At 56.3% G+C, this 21,416-nt stretch overlaps 2 protein-coding genes across 5 annotated transcripts in view; one reads left to right on the forward strand and one right to left on the reverse strand.

Annotated features, from left to right (window-relative positions):
- Adap1 (ArfGAP with dual PH domains 1) overlaps positions 1-4,168 on the forward strand; it is a 43,624-nt gene extending 39,456 nt beyond the window's left edge. For 2 of the 3 annotated variants that reach the window (XM_027922796.2, XM_027922798.2), the window contains exons 7-11: positions 1,366-1,449; positions 1,820-1,882; positions 2,408-2,479; positions 2,651-2,879; positions 3,028-4,168. In XM_027922796.2, coding sequence (XP_027778597.1) covers positions 1,366-1,449; positions 1,820-1,882; positions 2,408-2,479; positions 2,651-2,879; positions 3,028-3,056 — 477 coding nt within the window. In that variant the 3' untranslated portion in view covers positions 3,057-4,168. The remainder of the gene's footprint in view (positions 1-1,365; positions 1,450-1,819; positions 1,883-2,407; positions 2,480-2,650; positions 2,880-3,027) is intronic. The other variant, XM_027922797.2, reaches the window with a different exon arrangement.
- A 1,689-nt stretch (positions 4,169-5,857) lies between these two features.
- Positions 5,858-20,941, reverse strand: Get4 (guided entry of tail-anchored proteins factor 4). 2 transcript variants are annotated; one of them, XM_027922775.2, is made up of 9 exons: positions 20,694-20,941; positions 14,802-14,880; positions 14,095-14,176; positions 12,576-12,725; positions 10,138-10,276; positions 8,870-9,010; positions 8,699-8,774; positions 8,482-8,554; positions 5,858-7,004 (listed from the first exon to the last, which is right to left on the reverse strand). In XM_027922775.2, the coding sequence occupies exons 1-9, from the start codon at positions 20,843-20,845 to the stop codon at positions 6,916-6,918; spliced, it is 981 nt and encodes a 326-aa protein (XP_027778576.1). In that variant the 5' UTR covers positions 20,846-20,941; the 3' UTR covers positions 5,858-6,915. The 2 variants fall into 2 exon arrangements, with proteins under 2 accessions (XP_027778576.1, XP_071461634.1); XM_071605533.1 differs by lacking the exon at positions 20,694-20,941 and adding an exon at positions 18,622-19,315.
- Between the last annotated feature and the right edge of the window lie 475 nt (positions 20,942-21,416).

The raw sequence follows: 21,416 nt of genomic DNA on the forward strand, positions 1-21,416 counted from the left end.
CTGGTGACACGCCTCCTCCTGGGCCTGTCCCCTCGGTTGTGCTGGCCCTTTCAATCCAGCGACTCCTGTCCAGGAGGCTAGGGAGCATTTCCTTGAATAATTTCCTCTGTCCGTTCTTTTCCCAAGACCCTGTTATCCAGAGGTCTGAGCTCCGAGACTCGCTCTCTCCCTCATTTCTCTTCTTTTTTTAGTTGGGGAATTTCTCTGACTTGTCTTCCAGCCCTTTGTCAGGGGCTCACTTCTCTCAAATCGCTCACCCCTTGGGTTCTTGGAATGTTCCTCTCCAACGCTGTGTCCATCAGCAGGTGGTGGCAGGGAGCCTGGCTCAGGGGCAGAGTGGATGTCCACTTTACTTTCCTCTGGGGCTGTGGCCCGGGGACAAGAGAGACTTTTTTTTCTCAGTGAGTCTCTTCTGGGACCCTAGTGTCCCACCCTCCAGGGACAGCTGTGGTGTCTGCTCTGTGCTGGGTCCTGTGTGGGGGGCAGAGAGGACTCGTGGGCCTGCCCTGCCCTCGGGCACTGTCCGTGGGGCCGAGAGGGCCAGAATCCCAGCTGCGCCGGGCTGAGAGCCAAGGTGGAGGGCAGAGCTTCGGGAGAGAGTGGCGTGTGAAGGCCCCGGGGCAGGAGGCGGGGGATGCGCTTGAGCTGCAAGGCCAGGGGAGGTACGGAGAGGAGGGCACTTGGCCTTGCGGAGGTGCCGTCCCGGGCCCTTCCAAGGCGTGCGGTGGGAGAACTGTGGGAGGGCGCAGGACCTGGATTGCCATCAGCCAGGCAGTGCGGAGCGGAGGCTTCGGGTCAGGCCAGGCCTGTGACCCTGGGGGGGTCCTGAAGGGCAGTGCCTTGAGAACTGAGGTGGCCAGGATTTGGGAATGGGCAGGACTGATCTGATGTCAGGGTCAGTGTGAGCCATTGCAACCCTGGGGTGAGGGTCACGGGCAGTATGTGGCCCATCAAGTGGGTCTGCAGCGCGGGTTCCATGGAGGGGGTTGGGTGATGGGCAGCGCCTGAGGGTTGAGGTGGGGCAGGTGGGGGCAGAGCCTTGGGGCGGGGCTGAGGTAGTGCAGGAGGGAGGGTCCCACACTGGCTTGGTGGTGGCCTTGCAGGACCGAAGGATGCAGAAGGTGGAGGGTCTGGGAGAGGAGTGGTGGGGTGTTGGGGTGGGAGCCCTGCACCTGGGGAGCAGCAGACAGGTAGGCATGAGGCTCGTGGGAACGAGACCCGTGGGGGGATGGTGGCCCAAGTGGGGACACAGCCCATCCCCCAGTGAGGCTGCCAGGAGCCTGCATCAGCCCCAGAAGAGGGCAGGGTGCGTCTGGTGGCCTTGGGAGGCCCCTGGGCTACACTCACACAGCCTTTGGCCCCTAGGAGATCGTGGACTGGTTCAACGCACTGCGGGCTGCCCGCTTCCACTACCTGCAGGTGGCCTTTCCAGGGGCCAGTGATGCAGACGTGAGTGGCTGTCCCACGGTCATCTCCCAGGGTTGGGGGACACCTAGCGGTGGACATCTCAGCCCTCATGCCCCCTAGTCTGGGATGGCTTTGGGCCCCAGGGTGGGTCACAGGACTGACCAAAGGCTTGCACGGGCCCCCAGAAAGGTCCTCCTGCAGACTGGTTTAAGGCCAGCCCCAAAGTGGCCACAGCTCCCTGGGGAATTTTAGCTCAGAGTGGACCTAAGGTGTAGGGGAGGAGGAGAGGAAGGAGAGACAGGGGAGCAGGGGCGACCTCACCCCAGGTGTGTGGTGGGGTCCCTGGCCTGGAGGCTGGGCCAGGCTTCTGTGGGGCCAGCCTGGGTGCCTGACCCACCCGTTTCTGCCCCAGCTGGTGCCGAAGCTCTCCAGAAACTACCTGAAGGAAGGCTACATGGAGAAGACGGGGCCCAAGGTGGGTCTGCAGGCGGGTGGGGTGTTGCCGGGCACACTCCAAGGTCAGCTGCTTCTCCCTGTTGCCTGGGTGGGCAGGGACCCGGCACAGGGCACAGTGAGGCAGGACCTGCCAGGTGCCTCCCGAGTGCTATTAGGCACAGGTCGGTCCTCTTGGCCCCTTTGCTGGGTGGGAGTTCCAGCCAACCCAGGACCACCCTGGGCTTTGGGTGCTGGAGCTCTGGGTCAACCTCAGCCTTCTGGCCCCAGGCCCCTTCATGCCATTTCCTGCTGCCTGGGGATGGAGGACTCTGGTGGCCCCTGAGGTGGGACGAATGCTCAGTGGGGACATGTAGGTAGGGGTCCAGGGAAAGAGGAGCAATGGTGAGGACTTCATGCCTCTGGTCGGTGGGCAGAGCAGGGCCCAGCTGTACACATGTATGAGTGGACAGTGAATGGCCCCAGCCCCCTAGTGTGAACTGTGGCCAGCCAGGGCAGGGGCCTGGTGGGGCTGGCCAGCTGGTCACCAGTCCTCCCTGACTGACAGCAAACAGAGGGCTTCCGGAAGCGCTGGTTCACCATGGATGACCGGAGGCTCATGTACTTCAAAGATCCCCTGGTAAGGAGGGTCCAGCTGGCAGCCACCCACAGAACCGGTTGCTTCCCAGTACGGCCCTGGGGTGTTGATGGGGGTGGCTCCCAGAGTCCTGGCCTCAGCCTCGCCCAGTTCTGGGTATGGTGGGGCTCGGGGCAGGGAGGGTGGCCAGCTCCAGCTTGGTCCCCGCTGTAGGACGCCTTTGCCCGAGGAGAGGTCTTCATTGGCAGCAAGGAGAGTGGCTACACAGTGCTGGAGGGACTCCCACCGTCCACCCAGGGCCACCACTGGCCACATGGCATCACCATTGTCACACCTGACCGCAAGTTCTTGTTCACCTGCGAGACGGAGTTGGACCGGAGGGAGTGGGTGGAGGCCTTCCAGAAGGTGGTGGACAGGCCCATGCTACCCCAGGAGTACGCAGGTGAGGGCTGGCCACTGAGGTGAGGCCCCAGGCCCTGTGTCCACACTGTGGGATGGCCTCTGGCTGGACGGAACCCCCCAGGTGGGTCGTGCGGGGAAGGCTTGGGCTGAGCTGACCAGCTTGACCAGGCTGTCTGTCCCATCTCCAGTGGAAGCCCACTTCAAGCATAAACCCTAGCGAGAGACGGTCCATCCAGAGGCCTGAGGACACTGGACTCGGGATGTGTTGGCCAAGGACGCAGCTGGACGGGGAGGCCTTCTCCGGGGCAGCCCTGGGCTCAGCTGGGTGGAGCCTGAGCTTTAACCACTAGGAGGCACTTGAACCTCATCAAAGGCCCATCTGCCTGTCCCCGCCCAGCCATGCTGCTGCTGCTGACCACACCGGCTGACCTGCTCCTCTCCCTGCCCCTGGACGCCTCTCCTGATGGCCCTGCAGGGTCTCCCAGCTCAGGAGCAGCCCCCATGAACTCCTGGATACCTGCCCAACCTGAAGGGACTTCTGGGCCTCTGAAGTGGACCCTGTGTGCTGGGTGGCTGTGGGCAGCAGTGGTAGCAGTGGGCTGGCTGGGTCACTGGGGACTCTCGGACCTGCCGCATGCCCCCCCTCCCTTCCCCCGTTGTGACAAGTATTTATTGGGTATCTGCTGTGTGTCAGCCATGGGTCTGGGGCCAGCAGAGGACATGTGGCCCTTGTCCTCAGGGGCAGTTTCCCAGGAGAATGGTGCGTGCGGATCCTGGCCCTGCCAGTTGGGGCCCTGGCTTCGGGCAGGAGGACGGAGGGGTTCACCAGGGGCTGCCAGGTGCCATGAGGGGACCTAGCCACACCATCTGCTCATGGGCATCTGTGCCCAGCTTGGTGCTCAGCCTTGACCAGTGATCCATGCCCACCGGCCCTGACCTTTGAGGACAATGGCTGGCGCCACCAAGAGGCCCCCAGAGGCAGGGGTGACCGTGTACCCCTCTGCCCCTGGGACCCTGCTTGCTGCTGGCTGGCCAGCAGTTAAAGCCACCTCATATTTATTTCTCACCTCGTCTCCTTCCGTGCTGCACTCTGGCCATCCAGGACAGCTGGGCTCCCTTTCCATGGGACCCCTGCAGGGCAGGTCCTGGCCAGCTGGACGGGCTTGGTGGAGCTCTTTGGTGGTAGATGCATCCAGGGGTGACCTGGGTGACTCCAGCCCTTTCTAGCAGAGTCATGCCCCGGAGGAGATGGGGGAGGGCTCCTAAGGCCGGGCACCCTGCTGCCCTGTGTCACATCCTGGAATAAAGTGTGGCTCTGGTGTGGTCCCATCTATGTGTTGAAGGCTGGGATGAGACGGGGCTGAGCTGGGAACACCTGCCCTCCATTGGCGCAGATGGACGACTCCCTGTAACAGGTCCGTGGGCGTCAGCCTGTTTGACCCCAGCCCCCAGGCCAGGTTCAGATGGTCTGGGCTGGCACATCCAGAAAAGGCTGGTGGCCTACCCTGGGCTCACTAAGGCCCAGTCTCTGTCTTCCCAGGGGCCCCTTCCTGAACACCTCTGCTCCCACAGCTGCCCCAGGCTAGGTCTGGGCCTGCAGCGGAGGCCCCGAGGTGCCCCTTCCCAGCAGGTCCTCCGGGCCCAGCCCCCCTCCAACTTGTCTGCGGGTACCTCTGGTAAGGTCTACCCTGGCCTGGGCCACCCTGCACCCAGCCTGGGCTCCCCCCACCCCCTCCCACTTCTAAATGAGGAAACTGAGGCCTTGGGGAGGCAGGAGCCACTCTGCCTGGAGTCCCCTCCCTCCCTCATCCCACCACAAGAGTCACTGCTCACTGCCCTGTGGAGCTGCAGCTTCTACAGAGGTGGGGACTGGGCCCTGAGACCACAGCACTGGTCCTGGGTCGCACCACTGTAGGGCCAGCCCTGGCCAGCCCTCCTGGGGGATCTGGACCTTCTTCCACTATGGGCACGTGCACATGCTGTGTCTGCCGTGTGTCCAGGTTCACGGGAGCTCATGAGTGTGCGCCTGTGGATGTCTGTGCTGTGTGCACGTGTGGCGTGTGTTCTACCAAGAAAACCTGCATGTTTTTATGAGAAATCACAGAACAACTTTACAGTTGGTGAGGAAAGTTTTCCAAACACGGTAGGAAATCTATAGCAATGGAAGGACAGTCACTGGCTCCACAGGCTGTCCCTTGGTGGGGACAGAGCTGCCTGGGCACTGGGTGCCCTGCCCAGCACAGCTAAGTCTAACCAACGGCTGTAGAAATGGTGCCATATCCCTGGCCAGAGTGTCACGGGCATACAGCAAATGCCACAGTAAGCACAGTACACTACTTTGGTAGGTCCCGAGGTCTGTGAAGGAGGCCCACGGGAGGTGGGTGGCATAGCAAAGGTGTGTACAGGTGCACACCTCGGGCATTCTCCGCATTCACCTAAAACAAAATCTGAATTGTGCTCAAACTGTTTCCAAATCGTCACATGCCAATCTTGTGACTCCTTCCCGACCTCTGGGACTCCCTCAGGATTGCCCCCACTGACAACCCCTGGTGTTTCCCTCCTGGTACCTGTAGCAATGGGCTCCAGTGGAACAGCACAGTCCACTTCCCTGCCACCAAGGGGCCGGCCTGCTCACTGAAGCTGTGGGGCCCACACCTGGTGCGTGTGACTTCATAAAACCACACGTTTACATCTACAGTTGGAGCCTGTGGATTCTGACACTTTCCTGATACTGGCTACTTCTGCACACAGGCCCTGGACTAACCCAGGCAGGCGCTCAGATGGCACACGCCACCATCCCCCCCCCCCGGGGAGGGGGGGCCTCACAGGCCTGGCTCAGACACCAAGAGCCACAAAGGCTCTGGACAACCCAAGGCAGGGGAGGGCCAGGAGCAGCAAAGGGCCACAGTGGACCCACCCCACCCCACCCAAGGCCCTACACCAGCAGGTGGGGGGCTGGACGCCGAGACCCCACGGCAAGCCCCATGAGCTCATTCAGAAAGGACCAGCGCTGCAAAGCCCAGTATAAAGGATTTATTTATACTCAACAATTGACAAGCCTTCCTTTAAATTCCATTTTTTACAGTAAATAACGTACATCTCCCTTCTTCCCATGCAGGATCGCTGTGTATTAATCTACAACTCTTAATCGTGAAAAAATAAAGTGTTTCCCTTTATAATTATACTGGTAACATGTGAAATATTATAAGTGATAAAGGATAGATTTGCTCATTCCTGGACTGCTTATTTGGTTAAAACCTGAAACGTTAGGTCAAAGAAATCCATCACCCAATAAAAATAAATACTGCATCACGAAGGACGTGGAAAGTTCTCAGCGCCCCTCTTTAAAAGGGCGTTTCTGGAGAGGCAGCGCGGTGCCTGCGAGAGCAGCAGGGCTGTGGCTCGGGACTTGCACAGAGGAGCTTTGCTGGCCATGTCAGGGCACCACCGGGGCCACAGCCACGGCCAAGGACCATGCAAGCATCGGTCTGGCCAGCTGCTGCCCAAGCTGCAAGGAGCCCACAGCTCACCCGTCCCATCTGTGAGGGGCAAGTACACCATGATTGCAAAACGACCCCGTGTTCAAAACAATAAAAGATAAACGAGAAACCCGCGCACATTTACAGGACCTCAGGAGGCTGGCTCAGTCCCCGTCTTGGTGGCCACTGCCTCCTCTGCATGCCACAAGCTGTGCTGGGCGCCCGGAGCGGGGATGCTGGGCGCAATCGGTCTAGTCACTGACGATAGGCTGCCTGTCATCCCGCAGCCCTCCCCAAGGAACCACAGACAAGGATGGCAGAGGGACGCCGCAGCAAGGCCTGCGCTTTATTGTGATTGAGCTGAAGGGACACGGCCGCCCGCAGAAGCCTGGGCCTCAGTCTCAAGTCCTGGTCACGCAGCATCAGGCGGACTGTGCAGCCCTCAGCCACCTTACATAAATAGGGACAGACGCCGCACAGGCAGCCCTGCCAACTACAGACCAAGAGCCTGCTGGGTGTGAGGAGCCACGTTCTGGGCCTGGCTCCTGAAACTGTCCAGTGGTGCCGACCGTGGGCGTCTCCATGCAGGCCGGCAGCTCAGTCCAGCTCGATGGGGCTGCTGTCATCCTGGCTTTCCTCCCCCTCCTCCTGCTCCGAGGAGCCCATGAGGCTGCTCAGCAAGTTCCCTGGAAGGAGAGACAGTGTGGCAACAGTGGCACGGGTTCACGCGGCTGCTGGCCCTGCCCCCAGAAGCCTTTGGCTGTGCCAGGCCTCCAGCATGCCGTGGGGGACAAGCAGAGCCTGGTGAGCCTGTGCCCAGGAACCCCATGAAGGTTCCCCAAGGACGCAGTGCTGATGTGCAGTGACAGTGCTCAGGCTTGCGTGTGAACTGTGATGGGAAACCCGAAGCATCCACCAACGGGGGACAGCAGTCCGCCAGCGACGTCACGGGCAGACTGTTTAGCCAGGAGAAAGCTGTGCAGTGGCCACACACTGCACCCCAGAAACAAAGCAGAGCCTCAAAGGCTACTCTCGGTCACCTGCACATGCCATCACTACCAACAGGTGCCATATCTAACTGCAAACTCAGTCTGAGAAGTCCCCTCAACCCCATGAGGGTCAAAGTGCAAGCCAGAGGTTCCGCAGTCCTCAGTGAACCACAGCCTAAGGCAGGCTCCTCACACCTCCAGCTCGGCCTTGGCAGGACCGCACATGACTGTGCGGCTGGGGACAGTGTGGAGCCAGGAGTGCAGCAGAAACAGCCTGAGGGACAGGGAACCACACTGTGCTCCCAAGCTGAGACACGTGCATGTGACATGCTACCTCCTGGCCCAGGCCACGATGGGCAACGTGGTGCCATGCCACAGGGGCCCAGCACGGACAGCAGGGCCCTGCCTCCCACGCGCCATGGTCAACACACACAGCTGAAGGCCAGAGGGAAAGGCAGAACTCCACTCCAGACAGACGAGAGCCAAGGGGAAGGAGAAAAGCGCGCCCGTCATGGAGGGAGAACGAACGTGAAGTGGCGTCTCCGGAGAAGCCCTGGCCCTGGAGCAGTTAGGCAGTCTCCATCTGAGCCACATGTGTGCTGGCCAGCTCATGTGGCATGACGGTCACATAGTCACATAGGAATGCTGCCCGACACAGCTGTGTGCACATGGGGCCTAACCATCATGTGGTGCGCGCTTTGGCAAGTAGAACATGTGAGGTGCGGCCTGCAGCCACCTGCGAGGTGAGTGGCAGCAGGTGTGTGTCCCGGCACCTGCACAGCTGCCTCTGCCGGGAATGAAATGGCCGGGCTGCCTGCCGGCAGGAGACCAGGCACGGAGCCAGAGGGACACGGGCGCTCTGTACTTCTGAACCCTGTGAAATGTGATTCACTCTTCAAGTAAAATTAAAACACTTAAAGTATCAGGATTATAAGCCACGCTCTGACAGAGCACTGCACGGCCTCGCCCCACAGGCGCACTCACAAGTCCAGCCTGCCTGGGTGCAGACTGCCCGACTTTCAGTGGCAAGTCAGGAGGTGGCCTCCACTGCAGCCCTTGGAGAGGGTGCCCTGCAGATGGCCATTCACAGCTCAATTGTGGAATTATGCCAAGGACTCAGAAGCGGGCCAGCAGGGGGCCGGCGAGGAGCCCACTGCAGGCCAGCAGAGCTTACCTAGCAAGCCTCCGTAGGAGGACGTCTGCTTGGGCGGCACGCCAAAGAAGAGTTGGCCTATCCTGTCGAGGTACTGCAAGAGGCAGAGCAGTAGTGGGTCACTGAGCCTGCAGGCCTGGCAGAGCCACCCCAGCCCTCGGGGTCCCCAGGGGCCACCCACGCACTGAGGCTCCCTCCTCTCGGCAGCTGCCTCAGCCTGACAGTGAAGAGTCCTCACCTCGTTGTACATTGGGTCCCTCCGGAGGGACGGCTGATACTGCTCACACAGCACCGTGAACACGGCCAGCTTGCCGCTACAACAACAACCAGACAACCAGATGTGTGTCCCAGTGAGCAGCACGTGCGGCCCTGCCCAGGCCCCACCTGCGCACACGGCAGCCAGACTCACCCTTCCAGGGCCAACAGCAGGAACCAGATGAAATTGAGCAGGGGCTGGACGAATGGCGGCCCATCCTCGATCGACGGGTGCTTCTGCGTGTACGTTGTGAAGACCACCAGTGCACTAGTCTTGTTTTTCAAACAGAGAAACCTGGAAATGAGAACATGCTGGTGGGTGGGAATACTGCAGGAAGACTGGTTTCTATGGATGCTTAGGAGGGCGTGCATCCCCTGCACTGCTACCTCGGTCCACACCAGCAAGGGTACAGCTTGGCAGGATCTAGAGGGCACCACAGCTGTGGCCAAGGGGTCAGGCAGGATTGCATCCTGGTGCTGTCCCTCAAGTACACCAACGCCATGGGATTTTACACTTATGCGGGAAGCATATTAAGCCTGGGAAGGAGACTCGGCTGCTGAAGGTCAAAAGGCTAAGAAATGGGGCCAGAACCTGAGCCCACATCTGCTGAACCCCGTGGAGCGTGGCCTCTTTACACTTGTGCATCAGAGCATGTGCAGGCACCTGGGTCCCAAGTGGCCCACAGTCTGATGCTTCGTGGGGTGTTGGACACACCTGGATTCCACTCAAGAAGGACATCCCTCAGGCAGCTCCCGAGAGGTCAGGGAGAAAGAACTCAGAGGCAGTGAACCAGGGTCAAGCCCAGCCCCGAGAGGACACTGCGCCATGCCCGGCCAAGCTGGGTCAGGGAATCTTAGATTCTAAACGACTCATTTTAAAGTCACAGATGTCAACAATGACAAGTGCATGGCAGGGCTCTGCAGCTGTGGATGACGTTAAAGCACCTGTGGGCCTCTGAGCCACCTGTGCGGAGATGCAGTTGAACTGGATCACAGGGAGAGTCTGGAAGGGACAGTTCCTGGCCGACGTGTCCTGTGTCAGTGAGCAGCTGGAAGGCTCTGTCAGCTCTAGTACAAGTTTCAGTACTTTCAAGATCAGCGATGGGACAGGCAGGCCTGGCAGAGCAGATGACAGGCCCTCCTGGCAGAGGAGGGTGCAGCCTGTCCACACGCTAAAGGGATCGAGACTCAAGGAAACAGCTGTGAAGACAGCCCCTGAAAGCGTGCTCCTGCTTCTCCAAGTTTATGACACCTCGACAACTCCTATACACAGTGGTCACAGGTGACAAGTGAGCTCGGTGGTCAGCTCCTGCAATCCCTACACTCCCTCTAGGCATGTTACAGTCAGGGGATGTTGTGGCCCACTTGAGGCCACCTCTGGAAGCAGGGTACCGACACCACAAAGCCATACTGAATACCTACTGAAGCACCGCCTGGGCCACAAACATGTCCACCTCACTGCGGAAGCCCCGGGCGGTGGAGTACTCCACTAACATGTTAGCGCAGCCCTCGCCGTCAGTGGAGTGCAGGAAGTGATACCGAGACTCGCAGTAGTTTTGTTCTGCAAAGCGGAAAGAAAAAAAGGGAGACAGACATGTCACAGAGACACTGCTGAAGGCTCCACCTTCCCTGCTCCCCAAATGTGCTCCACGTGCACACCCCAATGCACAGCGACCCAGGTGAAAACCAGTGATAAGGCTCATCGGACCACAACAGGGCTACTCACACCAACACCCCAACTTCCTTGTGCTCAAAGAACAAATGCAGAAAGCTGAAGAGCAGAAGGCTGCCCCAGCAACACCTCGTTTCTCCAAGCTGTGTGAAGCTGCTCCAGTCAACATAAATGCACATGAGGTGGGACAATAAAAATGACTAATATTTGATCCATCTGATTACTTGAAGGTGCCTGATTGACGGATGCTTCTGGGCAGGCACTGTGAAGATTGCCAACGCACTGCTTTTCTTTTATAAACAAGCACCTTAAGACGGGCGCAGTGGTGCACACCTGTAATTCCAGTGACTCAGGAGGCTGAGGCAGGAGGATCCCAAGTTCGAGGCCAGCCTCAGCAACTTAGTGAGATCCTGTCTCAAAATAAATAAAAAGGTCTGGGGATATGGATCAGTGGTTAAGTGCCCCCTGGGTTCAATCCCCAGTACAAAACAAAACCAAACTAGCAACTTAAAAAAACCTGTAAGAACCTTAAAAAAAAAAAAAAAACCCTAAAAGTTGAGCCCTTCCAAAATAGCACATTGAAGCCCTTCTCTCCAGTAGATCCCTGATACCACAAAGGACCCTGTGGGTCACCTGATTCTTTTTTTTCTTTTTTCTTTTTTTGTACCAGGGATTGAACCCAAGAGTGCTCAACCACTGAGCCACATCCCCAGCCCTTTTTATTTGTTTGAGACAGGATCTCACTAAACTGCTTAGGGCCTCACTAAATTGCTGAGTCTGGCTTTGAATTTGTGATCCTCCTGCATCAGCCTCCCAAGCTGCTGGGATTACAGGCATGCCCCACCACACCGGTTGGGTTACCCAATTCTAACACCTGCTCACACTCCCTTCCACTCCACTCTGAGCTTACTAACCTCGACTCATAAGAGCCCCCTTCCCACCTCTGACCTGGTACCATCCTAAGAGCCACTCTCCCACCCACCTCAAAGGGACTGACTCTGGATCCCTGTCCCCCCAAGCTGCCTTCATGGCAGTCAGAATCAGGAGGAGTCAGGTTTCCACTTGTCTCTTGTTGGACCCCCAATCAATCTTCCAAGGTGACCTTTTGGATTTGGACATCCACATGAGAAGATTACTGCATACCGAAGCCCAAGCACTGAAGTCAATTCTTGTTAACATAGTGACGCTGCTTACTGTGGGGACAGCAGCCCCACTGAGCTGGTCCTATTCCCATCAAGTGCTGAGTATACTGCAGAGCCACCATGACCTAAGGACAAGCACCTCACCCCACCACCAGAGGAAGTCACCAACACTGGCTTGTTCTCAGGCAGATCTCTAGACTCTGCTCCCCCCTGCCACACAGGGGACACTGGTGCCTCCTCCAGCCAGGGCTACCAGTGCCTGGCAGGCAGGGGCTGCCAATTCCCTTTGCCAACAGGACCTGGCCCATGGTGAACACTCAGATTTGTCTGCTTGGTAGATGAAAGGGCAGAGTGCAGCCCAGGTGGTTGACACCCACCTATCCAATGATTGTGCCACTCACTAGACTGCAGCTGTTCCCAAGAGGCCCTGAATCCCCAGGGCTTCAGAAGAGCTGCTCTGTACCCTGCCATCTCCACTGCCGGCCATTGTAGCCTTCCCATATGTCGACAGTCACAGGCCAAGGCCTAGAGAGCCAAAGCACCAGGGCCCTAGATACCAGTTGTCCCCAGGAACACCACCGAGGAGGAAGCCTGTCATAACCTGGCAAATTTGTCATTCAGATCACAGAAAACCTTTACTGAGGGCTTCTTCCAGTACCTGAGCAGAGACTTGGAGCACAGACACTGACCGCCCGAAAGAAAACACCCAAGATCCCACCCTACGGGCCAAATAATGCCACAAACACTTCATCAGAAAAAGAACTGTTGAGAAAAGAACCAAAGAACGAGGCCATGGAGGGCTGCTGCAGGAGGAAGAGTGGGAGGGACAGGCGGTCTAAGCAAGGATCTGAGTGTTTGTAGGGGCTGGAGATTAGAGCGTGAAAAGATGGCAGAGCAGGCCTGGTGTCCTGCTGCTGCCCGGAGCAGTGCAGCTCCACTGGGCAGCTCAGTACAGGGTAGAAACGACTGGCCTAGCCAGGGGAGGCAAGTGGCCAGCCTTGCTGCAGAGCTGCCTACCCCTTGATGGTGGAGGACCCCAGGCCTACCTTTCCACAGCGTGAGGGCCAGCAGCTGGTGGAGCCGGGGATGGCCCAGTTTCCCGGACCCTCCACTGGACCACTTCAGGGCTCTGGACACAAAAGCCACTCGCTCCGGAGAATTTGGATCCATCAGACTAAATACTTTAGCCAGATTTTCTGAAAACAACACAAACAGATCCTCATCCCAAGGAACACGAGGGAACTGGGCAGCAGCCACAACCGTAATTCAGTGATATGGGAGGCTGAGGCAGAAGGATTCCAAATTTGAGGCCAGTATGGGCAATTTAGCCAGACCCTGTCTCAAAATAAAAAATACAAAGGACTGGGGGTATGGCACAGTGGCAGAATGCTCCTGGGTTTAATCCCCAGGACAAAAATAAAACAAAATAAAAAAACCAAAACCCTCAAAAAACAGAAGGAACATAATGCTGTTCTTTGTATTGTGCATCTTGGAAAATCAAATTTAAAAAAACTATTTAACTCCAGCTGGATGCAGAGGCTCATGCCTATAATGGCAGCAACTCAAGAGGCTGAGGAAGGAGGATTTCAAGTTTGAGGCCAGCCTTAGCAATTTAGCAAGGCACTAAGCAACTTAATGAGACTGTCTTAAGATTAAAAAAAAAGGGAGGGGGGGTGCTGGGGATGTGGCTCAGTGATTAATGTCCCTGGGTTTAATCCCTGGTACCAAAAAAATAACTTATTTATAACTTCAAAAGAAAGCAAAGAAGGGCAGGGGTTGTGGTCAGTGGTAGAGTGCTTGCCTCATATGTGTGAGGCATGGGGTTTGATTCTCAGCACCACAAATGAATAGAAGAAAGGTCCATCAACAACTTAAAAAAAAACAAACCCTGAAAGAAAGCAAAGAGGCCACTGATGAGTTGGTGGATGTCCCCCATGTGTGTCCTGTGGGTTCTAGGGCTACCCAGAGCCACTCCAACTGACCCCTGTCTGCTAATGCTACATGCCCCAGAATGCCACAAGGAAGGACAAGTACCTTTCATCTTTGTGACCTACCTGGGTAATGCTAGGAAGGGTGGGCTGCATCTTCATGATCTATTTGGGTCATGCTAGGAAGGGTGGGCTGTGGTGAAGAGCTAGCCCTGAAACAAGCTAGGGAGGGGCTTTTGCAGCAGACAGGGGTCCAGTGTCCCCTCCTCCAGCCATGTGAGCAGGAGAGGCAGTGGGGTCTCTCTCATCTTCCATCAGGTCCCAGAAGGGCTTTACTAACTGCACGCTCACCCATAGGGCAGACCAACAAGCCTAGCCTCTGGTCACAGGGCACCCACCTCTCTGACTGCCACAGCAGGGTCAGGACCTCATCATGCTCTACCCATCCTGTTATGTGCCCATGCATGTGGAGCAGGCCAGCTGGGTGGGCATGGCCACTGCAACTGGGCAGGAAATACCTCCACAACAAGATAAGCCCCAGAACACCAGAGACCCACACGTGGGCACTGAAGGGGATGAAGTGCCTAGGGAGGGGCTACATCAGAACAACGGGGCAGCCTGCAAGAGGGGTCCTCACCCAGCAGTTCATCAGCCACTTCCACTTCTGCCTTCTCCAGGGACTCCAAGACTAACATAGATAAGTCTGCAGCACTGTTTTGCTACAAAACAAATGAACAAGACTCACAAAGTTAGAAACAGACCTGAGTCATTCAGAGCAGTACAGACAAGGCTGGTTGGTTGGTGGTGCTCCTCCTACAGACATGAATGCACTACAGTCGTGAACACACCAGCACCAACAGGAACAGACCACTCAGCCATGCAGCCCAGTCATAGAGCTCTCAGCCCAGAAGCACATAAAAAAATGGAGAGAGCTGTTTAGATCAAAATCACATGTGCAGGGCTAGGGTTGTAGCTCAGTGGTAGACTGCTTGCCTAGCACACATGAAAGCACTGGGTTCAATCCTCAGCACCACATAAAGAATAAATACATAAATAAATAAAATAAAGATATTGTGTCCATCTACTACTAAATTTTTTTAAAAAAATTACATGTACAGCGTAGCACCCCAACACCCACAAATCCAGAGGTTTGCACCCAGCCACGAATGGCCCATAGTAACAGGCCCGAGTGTAAAGCATCTGCAGTCAGGGGCAGAGGACCCTCTTCCACTTGCAGCCAGAGCCAAGGATGTCCTGATGCCACCCCGAGGCCTTTTTTTGGCCATTCCCCCCTCAACTCTCCCACGAGGAGCAGAGCACACAGGAAGGGGCAAAACCCCTTACCTGGCCGTGACTGAAGAAGAGCAATGCTCCTGAGTACATGAGCTCTCGGGCCTCTGCGTGTTTGCTCTGGGACATGTATCTGCAAAGAGAAGGAAAGTGTGAGCAGGGAGCCCAGGATGTGAACCCTACAGATGCATGCTCACTGGTGGGCTGTGGACGTTCATGCTGAGGTTTGCCCAATCATCCATGGAGAAGGGAAACCAGGCAGGCCCTCCCCAGAGGGAGCTGTGCCCTGGCCCAGCTGCTTCTCCTCCAACAGCACAGGCTGCCAGTAGAAGGGCACAGCAGGCCCCCTGGCAGGAGGCAAAAAGCAGCCCCTCCTTCAAGCAGCTAGGAGTTTTGGCAGAGGGAGCCAGTGAGGGTGGAGGCAGGGCCTGACTCCATCTTCTAGTGCAGGCCTGCCTGTGCAGGGGCTCCACAAAGTAGGGCAGACAGATGCCATTCATCTGAAAGCTGAGGGACAGTGGGGCTCCAGGACAGGGTCCTATCGGGGAAAATAACAACTGTGATTGCACCAACATCTGCCCCCACTTAGATCCAGTCACGGGCCAGGGTCCTTGAAAGCCTGCTTGGTGGCATCCCACCGCCCATGTGTCACATGGTGTGGGTGTCCCCAACCTGCTGTGAGCACATGCCCTCTCACAGTGCAGGAAGTTGGGAAGAGCTGGTTTCTTCACTGTACAGGGACAGGGGACAGAGGACAGAGTGGCCAGAATGATGCTGTTAACAGAGAGGGTGAGGGGGTCTGTATACTGGATGGTGTGGAGGGACACAGATAGCCTGAGCCCCTGCCACAGGAGAAGTGCACAAGGCTAGAGTCAGCTTCTTGTGGCCACTTGGCCAGGTGATGCTGGGACATCTCACTTCCCTGCCATCAGTGTCTTATCATCAGAAAACAACAGGACGAGTCAGCACACTGCCTCTCAGCCCAAGTCCCCTGGGATAAAGCTGTGTTCAAAACCAATCCAAATAATACAAGATCCTCAAGCAGTAGTGAAGGGCCTCAGACAGGAGAGACGAGCAGTGCTCCTGTCTGGGAGTGTGACTTCACCATCCCCAGTACAGAGGAGTCAGAGTGCACAGTCTGCTATCCATCAGCCATAGGAAAAAAGGCCCATAGCCAAACCCCAGCTAGCACACCACAGTCCTCAGGGGACAGGTCCCAGCAGGAGACCCCACCTTGCTGGGCTGGGGTGGGGCCAGCAGGCAAAGCCTACTCCCCACAAGGAAGCCTTCAGTCAGCCCACCAGTCACACATATCTGTCTTGTCAGTGCTACTCCCAAGTGTGGTCACCCTTCCAGGTGTTCCCTGAGCCCAGAGAAGCCATGAGCCTTCCAGCACCCAGACCTTCCTTGATCAGGAAAGCTGCAGAGCATTTCAGAAAACATGTTCTGTGGTCAAAAGCAGCAGCCTTGCACTGCTATCTGCAGGGACATGAAACCCCATCAACTACATGGCAGACACTGGTCTACAGCCTTCTAGACTCTTCTGAGGCCCAACAAGAGATGACCTCTTGGAAATGCAGATGAAGAGTTCCCTGAGAGGCAAATGAGCCAAGTTCCTGAGATAAGGGAGTCTGTCTGCCTCTCGGGGCTGCTGGTGACCACAGCAGCATCCCTTGGCTGGCCTGGCCTGGCCTGCAGCAGCCTGGGCTCTTGCAGCCACCTGCCTTCCAGGCAAGACACTGCGAACTCATGGAGGGCAGAGGTGACCAGGTAACAGGGATCTGTGTGCACAGGATCAGAACCATCCACCATCACCCCCATCCTGCAGAAATCACCTGTTGCCACGTCAAGGAAACCTGGTAAAAAAACAAAGTCTCAGTCAACCTTAAGAATGAGGGTCTTGGGCTGGGGTTGTGGCTCAGAGGTAGAGCGCTCGCCTACCATGCGTGAGGCGCCAGGTTCGATCCTCAGCACCACATAAAAATAAAATAAAATAAAGATATTGTGTCCACCTATAGCTAAAAAATAAATATTAAAAAAAAAAAAAAAAGAAAAAAAGAATGAGGGTCTTTCTCCACTGCAGACTGCCGGGAACTGAGAGGGATTTTTGTGTCTGGGTGACTGAGTAGGGTGGGGGCCCCCTAGGCCACAGATTGCCGAGAGCAGCTGGCCTTCCCAGGATGCATGCCACACAGCCCTGCCCTCTGCATGCTGAGCAATGTTGACATCACACAAATGCCAAGAACACCACCCCACGCTAGAGGTGGACTTGGCGTTGTTGGTGAACACTCCAAGCTGGTCCATCTTGGTGTGTTCTGTCAGTCAAAAATGAACAGCAACATCTTATCCAAAGACCAACAGAGCTGTGCAAGAACTGTTTCATTTTGCTCTTATTATTTAAAAAAACAGTACACAGAAATTCAAGCATTAACACTAGGGATAAACACCTGTGGGTATCAGTAAATACAGGTGGAACTCATGGTTTGCCCAGCCCCCAAAATGCTCACTGGAGAGCAGAAGGAAGCACGGTCAGTGCCTGCTGGCAGCCCAGAAGCCCCAAAGCCCAACACCCTAACTGCCAGAGTGCGGCTGCCTCCCGCATGAGGTTGTGTGTGCAGACATTCACTCTGGATTTCCATTTTCAACATTTATGTGATTTAAGAGGCAACACAGGAGGGCTACAGGCCACAATTAGCAATCCAAACAACTCTCAGGAAAAATGGCAGCAGGACGGCCCACTTTCCTTGAGGCCAAGGGGAGACAGGAACCACACAGGTGGGATGCAACTGAAGGTCATGGCCTCTGGGTCAGCCTCTCAACCACAACCTGAAAGCAAATCTGCAAGCACTGAGGCTGCAGTGAAGATCCTAGACACAGGAAGGCCGCACTCTGCACTCTGGGAAAGCTGTCCTCAAAGACACAATTTCCTGACTTTGCAGGTGCTAATAATCCAAGAGGCCTGCAAAACTTACTCCCCCTCTCACCAGGCAGAGAGGTCTGAAGAGACACAGGGAGCTGCCCCCAACAGCCCCACATGAAACTGAGTTAGAAAGAAACTGCTTCAAGGCGCCCAGGTGAACCACCCAATATCTGCTGGACAGACACCATCTGCTGGGCTGCCTATTCTTCTCGATCCTCGCACCTGATGTAGGCTCTAACTGAATCAAAACAGTGTGTTGACATCCACAGAGGAATATCATAAAGCAATACCAAAGACCTACAACCCAGGTCAGTCTCAAAGCAATTATGCTGAGTAAATTAAAAAAATTGTGTGCATATATATACAAACACCAGAAAAAAAAAAAAAAAAAAAAGAGTGTGTACTATGAATCCACTTCCATAGAATTCAGAAAATGCAATTTCACCTGCAGAGACTAAGTAGAGGGGAGCTGCCCCAGGGGATGGGGGTGGGGAGAAAGGCCTCACAAAGGCAGAGGAGAAACTTCTGACAGCTTGCTCCTGAAAGCATCCTGGGTCGGTTCAAATGTCAAAGTTCGTCCAATTGTAATGTAAATACTTAAATGTAAATATGCAGACATTTACTAGACATTGAAAAACTAGCATAATTTTGTGATTCTTTTTTTTCCAGTTGTAAAGGGACAAGCACTCTACCACTGAGCCACAACCCCAGCCCATGATTTGGGGATTCTGACTTCTCCCACAGCCAAATACCCATAGTCTTCCCAGCCTGGGCCTCCTGGGTGGGGTTAATGGAGTGACCCAGGGAGGCCAAGGCTCAGGGAGGCTCTGTAACACTCCCTGGGCCCCAGAGGAAGGGTGGCCCTGGGCTTGGCACTCACTGCACTGCCTCACCATTCCTAGCAGGTTGGCCCCAGAAGGAGCAGCCCAGAGGCAGCAAGGTCGCAGAGCTCACCTGTCACCATCTTGTCACCGAGACACACCCTGGACCAAGGGGCTCATCGAATAAATACTAAGTTAAGCAAATCTCTAGTCACGGCAGGGCTGGTTCAGAACAAAGGAACGCAGTGCCTTTTTTTGAGAAGACCCATTTTTATGGGTCTTTAAATGGGCCCATTTTTACTTATTAGTCACTGGGCAAATATTCATACACAAATTCCCCCCAAAACCAAAGGTCAGGGTGAATCCTAAGTGCTATGAGTGTGCACAGATGTGTGGCTGGAACTGACCATCAGGGTAGAAGGCCCCAGTCAATGCTAGCACCTGCTGCTTTTGGCTGATCCTTCAACAGTCAGATTAAAGGGGCTGTGACAACTCAGAGCTTTTGGAAATGTAGTTAGTGACAGCTCAACTTTGTTAAACTTGCCCCTGTGACTACCAAACGTGCAGGTCTCATTTTGGTAGAATTTACCATGGTAAAACTAAAGGGAAGAACAAGTCTCTTCCTAAAGCAAACAACAGAGTTCAAAAAACAAGGCATTCATAATTACAAAACTAGATGCAACCTGACTGGTCTGTATTTATAGTGTGTCAGGGTTTAATACCCAGAAAATTCCAGAACAAGATTGTCCTTCAGGCCATTCGAGATCATAGAGGAGAGGCCAATATTTCTCCCTAAGCCTAGAGTCATCAACTAAACTCAAGGCCTCTCATCCTGGCAACACAGGGTAGAAACAAATCTTTGAAAACAAGGTGCCAGGGCCTCTCCCAGACTGCAAGCTGGTGGGCAGACACAGAGGCAGGGCTCTATCCTGGGGCACAGGGCAAGGCTCAGGGCGGAGGACTCCCACACTTGGCCTGGATCTTGTCTTCTCCCACTGTGTCCACCCAGTTGCTGGGTGGTTCAAAACTGAGTGCACCCAAATGTAAGAGAAAGGTCCCAGAGAGCCCTTAAGATGATCCCAGGACCAAAAGAAGGCACTAGGCTGAGGAACCATTGTCCCAGCACCTTTGTTCAGCCCACAGAACAGGAGGGGTAACTCTAAAACACCCCACTGTGGCAGCTCTGGCCTGCGGGGTGGGCAGTAGAAACCACTTTCTGCTCAATTTTGCTATGAATCTAAAACTGCTCTAAGATGCAAAGTCTATTAAAACAAAATTGCAGGCCTAAGAATTGTCAAGGCTAGACCCACAGCCTTCACTACTGGACTGGGCAGTCCTGCCCTGAAATTAGGAATAAAGCCACAGCACATGGCAGGCTCAGGCCAAGGCTATCAACAAACATGCCCAGGCCTAATGACCAGTCCAATCGCAGAGGACTGTACAACTGGGAGTCCCCAAAACAGGAAGTGGTTACTGTCTCAACAGCACCGGCCTAACCACACGTCGGGTCACCAGGGCCTCTGTTCTCTGTGAGGCAATCCTGGCCGTGATTGCCCGCAGAGAAGGCTGCCTGAGAGGCCCGCTCTAGAAAAACAGCTCTAGGACAGAACCTATCTATGAAAAGGAACAGGGTGACAAGGACAGGGTGCAGGGCCAGGCTGGAGGCTGGGGGAAGGGGAGGAGAAAGCTGGGAAGGGAAGGAGACTGGGGAAAATGAGGACGGAATGGGTATGGGAAGGAGGGAAAAGGAGACTCTGAAGGGGAGGCCAGGAAAGAGAGGCTGGGCCCAGGAAAGAGAGACCGAAAAAGGGGCAGGGGGAGGTTGGGGAAGAGGGCAGGGAAAGGGAATGAGGAGGCTAGGGAAGAGGAGACCCGAGAAGGAGGCCAGAGAAGGGAAAGAGTAGACCGGGAAGGAGAAAGCCGGGGAAGGCGGAGACCGAAGTGGGTAAACCACACGGGGGAAGCGGACAGGGAAACCCAGGAAGGAAAACGTAGGGCTCTGAAGGGGAAGAAGAGAAGCGAAGGCCAGGGAAGGGAAAAGGAGGCCGCATAGGGCAGGCCGCGCCGCGCAACCCGGAGCCCGCCGCCCCCTCTCCAGCCGTCGCGACAGGCAGCTGAGCCGGCCAATCGAGGAGCGGGGCGCCGCGGGGCGGCCAATGGGTGGCGGGGGCGGGGCCTCGGCGGCAAGCCGCCGCCCGCGCCCACCTGAAGAAGAGGGTCCGGTACATCTGGTGAGCCTCGTAGTAGTCGCCCTTCTCGACGCTGGCGCGCAGCTTGCCCTCCACGCGCTGGACGCCGCCGCGGTTTCGGGCGCCGTTGCGGGCCCCCTCCTGCTCTGCCATTGCCGCCGCCGCCATGGGCCGGCGTTCCGCGCAGGGCTGACGCTGTCGCAGGCGCGGTCGGCGGCGCCTCTCGGCTTCCGTCCCTGAGCCCGCCCGACGCCCTCTACGGTGGCCGCGAGGAGCCGCGGGGGTCGACGGCTGCGGGCGACACGTGACTAAGGAGGGGCCGCGGAGCCTACGGGCGGCCGCGTGAGCAGGGCGGGGCTACGTGTCCTGGGTGGAGCTGTAGGCAACCACGTGATCGTGAGGCGGGGCCTAGGTTCGTGCTGTGTGCCCTGGGCGGGGCTGCGGGTGGCCACGTGACCGCAGGCGGTGCTACGCAAGCGGGGTGGGGCCAGAACCTCTGCCACGTGCCCAGGGTGGCCACGTGTCGGGGCCGGGCGCTGCTCACTACACAATGCGCGCGAACCGGGGCATGGTCACTGGCTGGGTGGTGGCCTCTGCAGCGCGATAGGTCAAACCCCAGCTTCCCGTGGTGGAGCCAAGCAGTCGCCCTTCATCGGTCCTGGGCAGGGGGCGTTTCAAACATGTTGACAGTGATTTAAAACCTTTTTGGAATATTCAAGAGGTTGTCTTGGGTTTCCTG

This window comes from Marmota flaviventris, chromosome 19 (assembly GCF_047511675.1).
Source record: "Marmota flaviventris isolate mMarFla1 chromosome 19, mMarFla1.hap1, whole genome shotgun sequence".
Classification (NCBI taxonomy): Eukaryota; Metazoa; Chordata; class Mammalia; order Rodentia; family Sciuridae; genus Marmota; species Marmota flaviventris.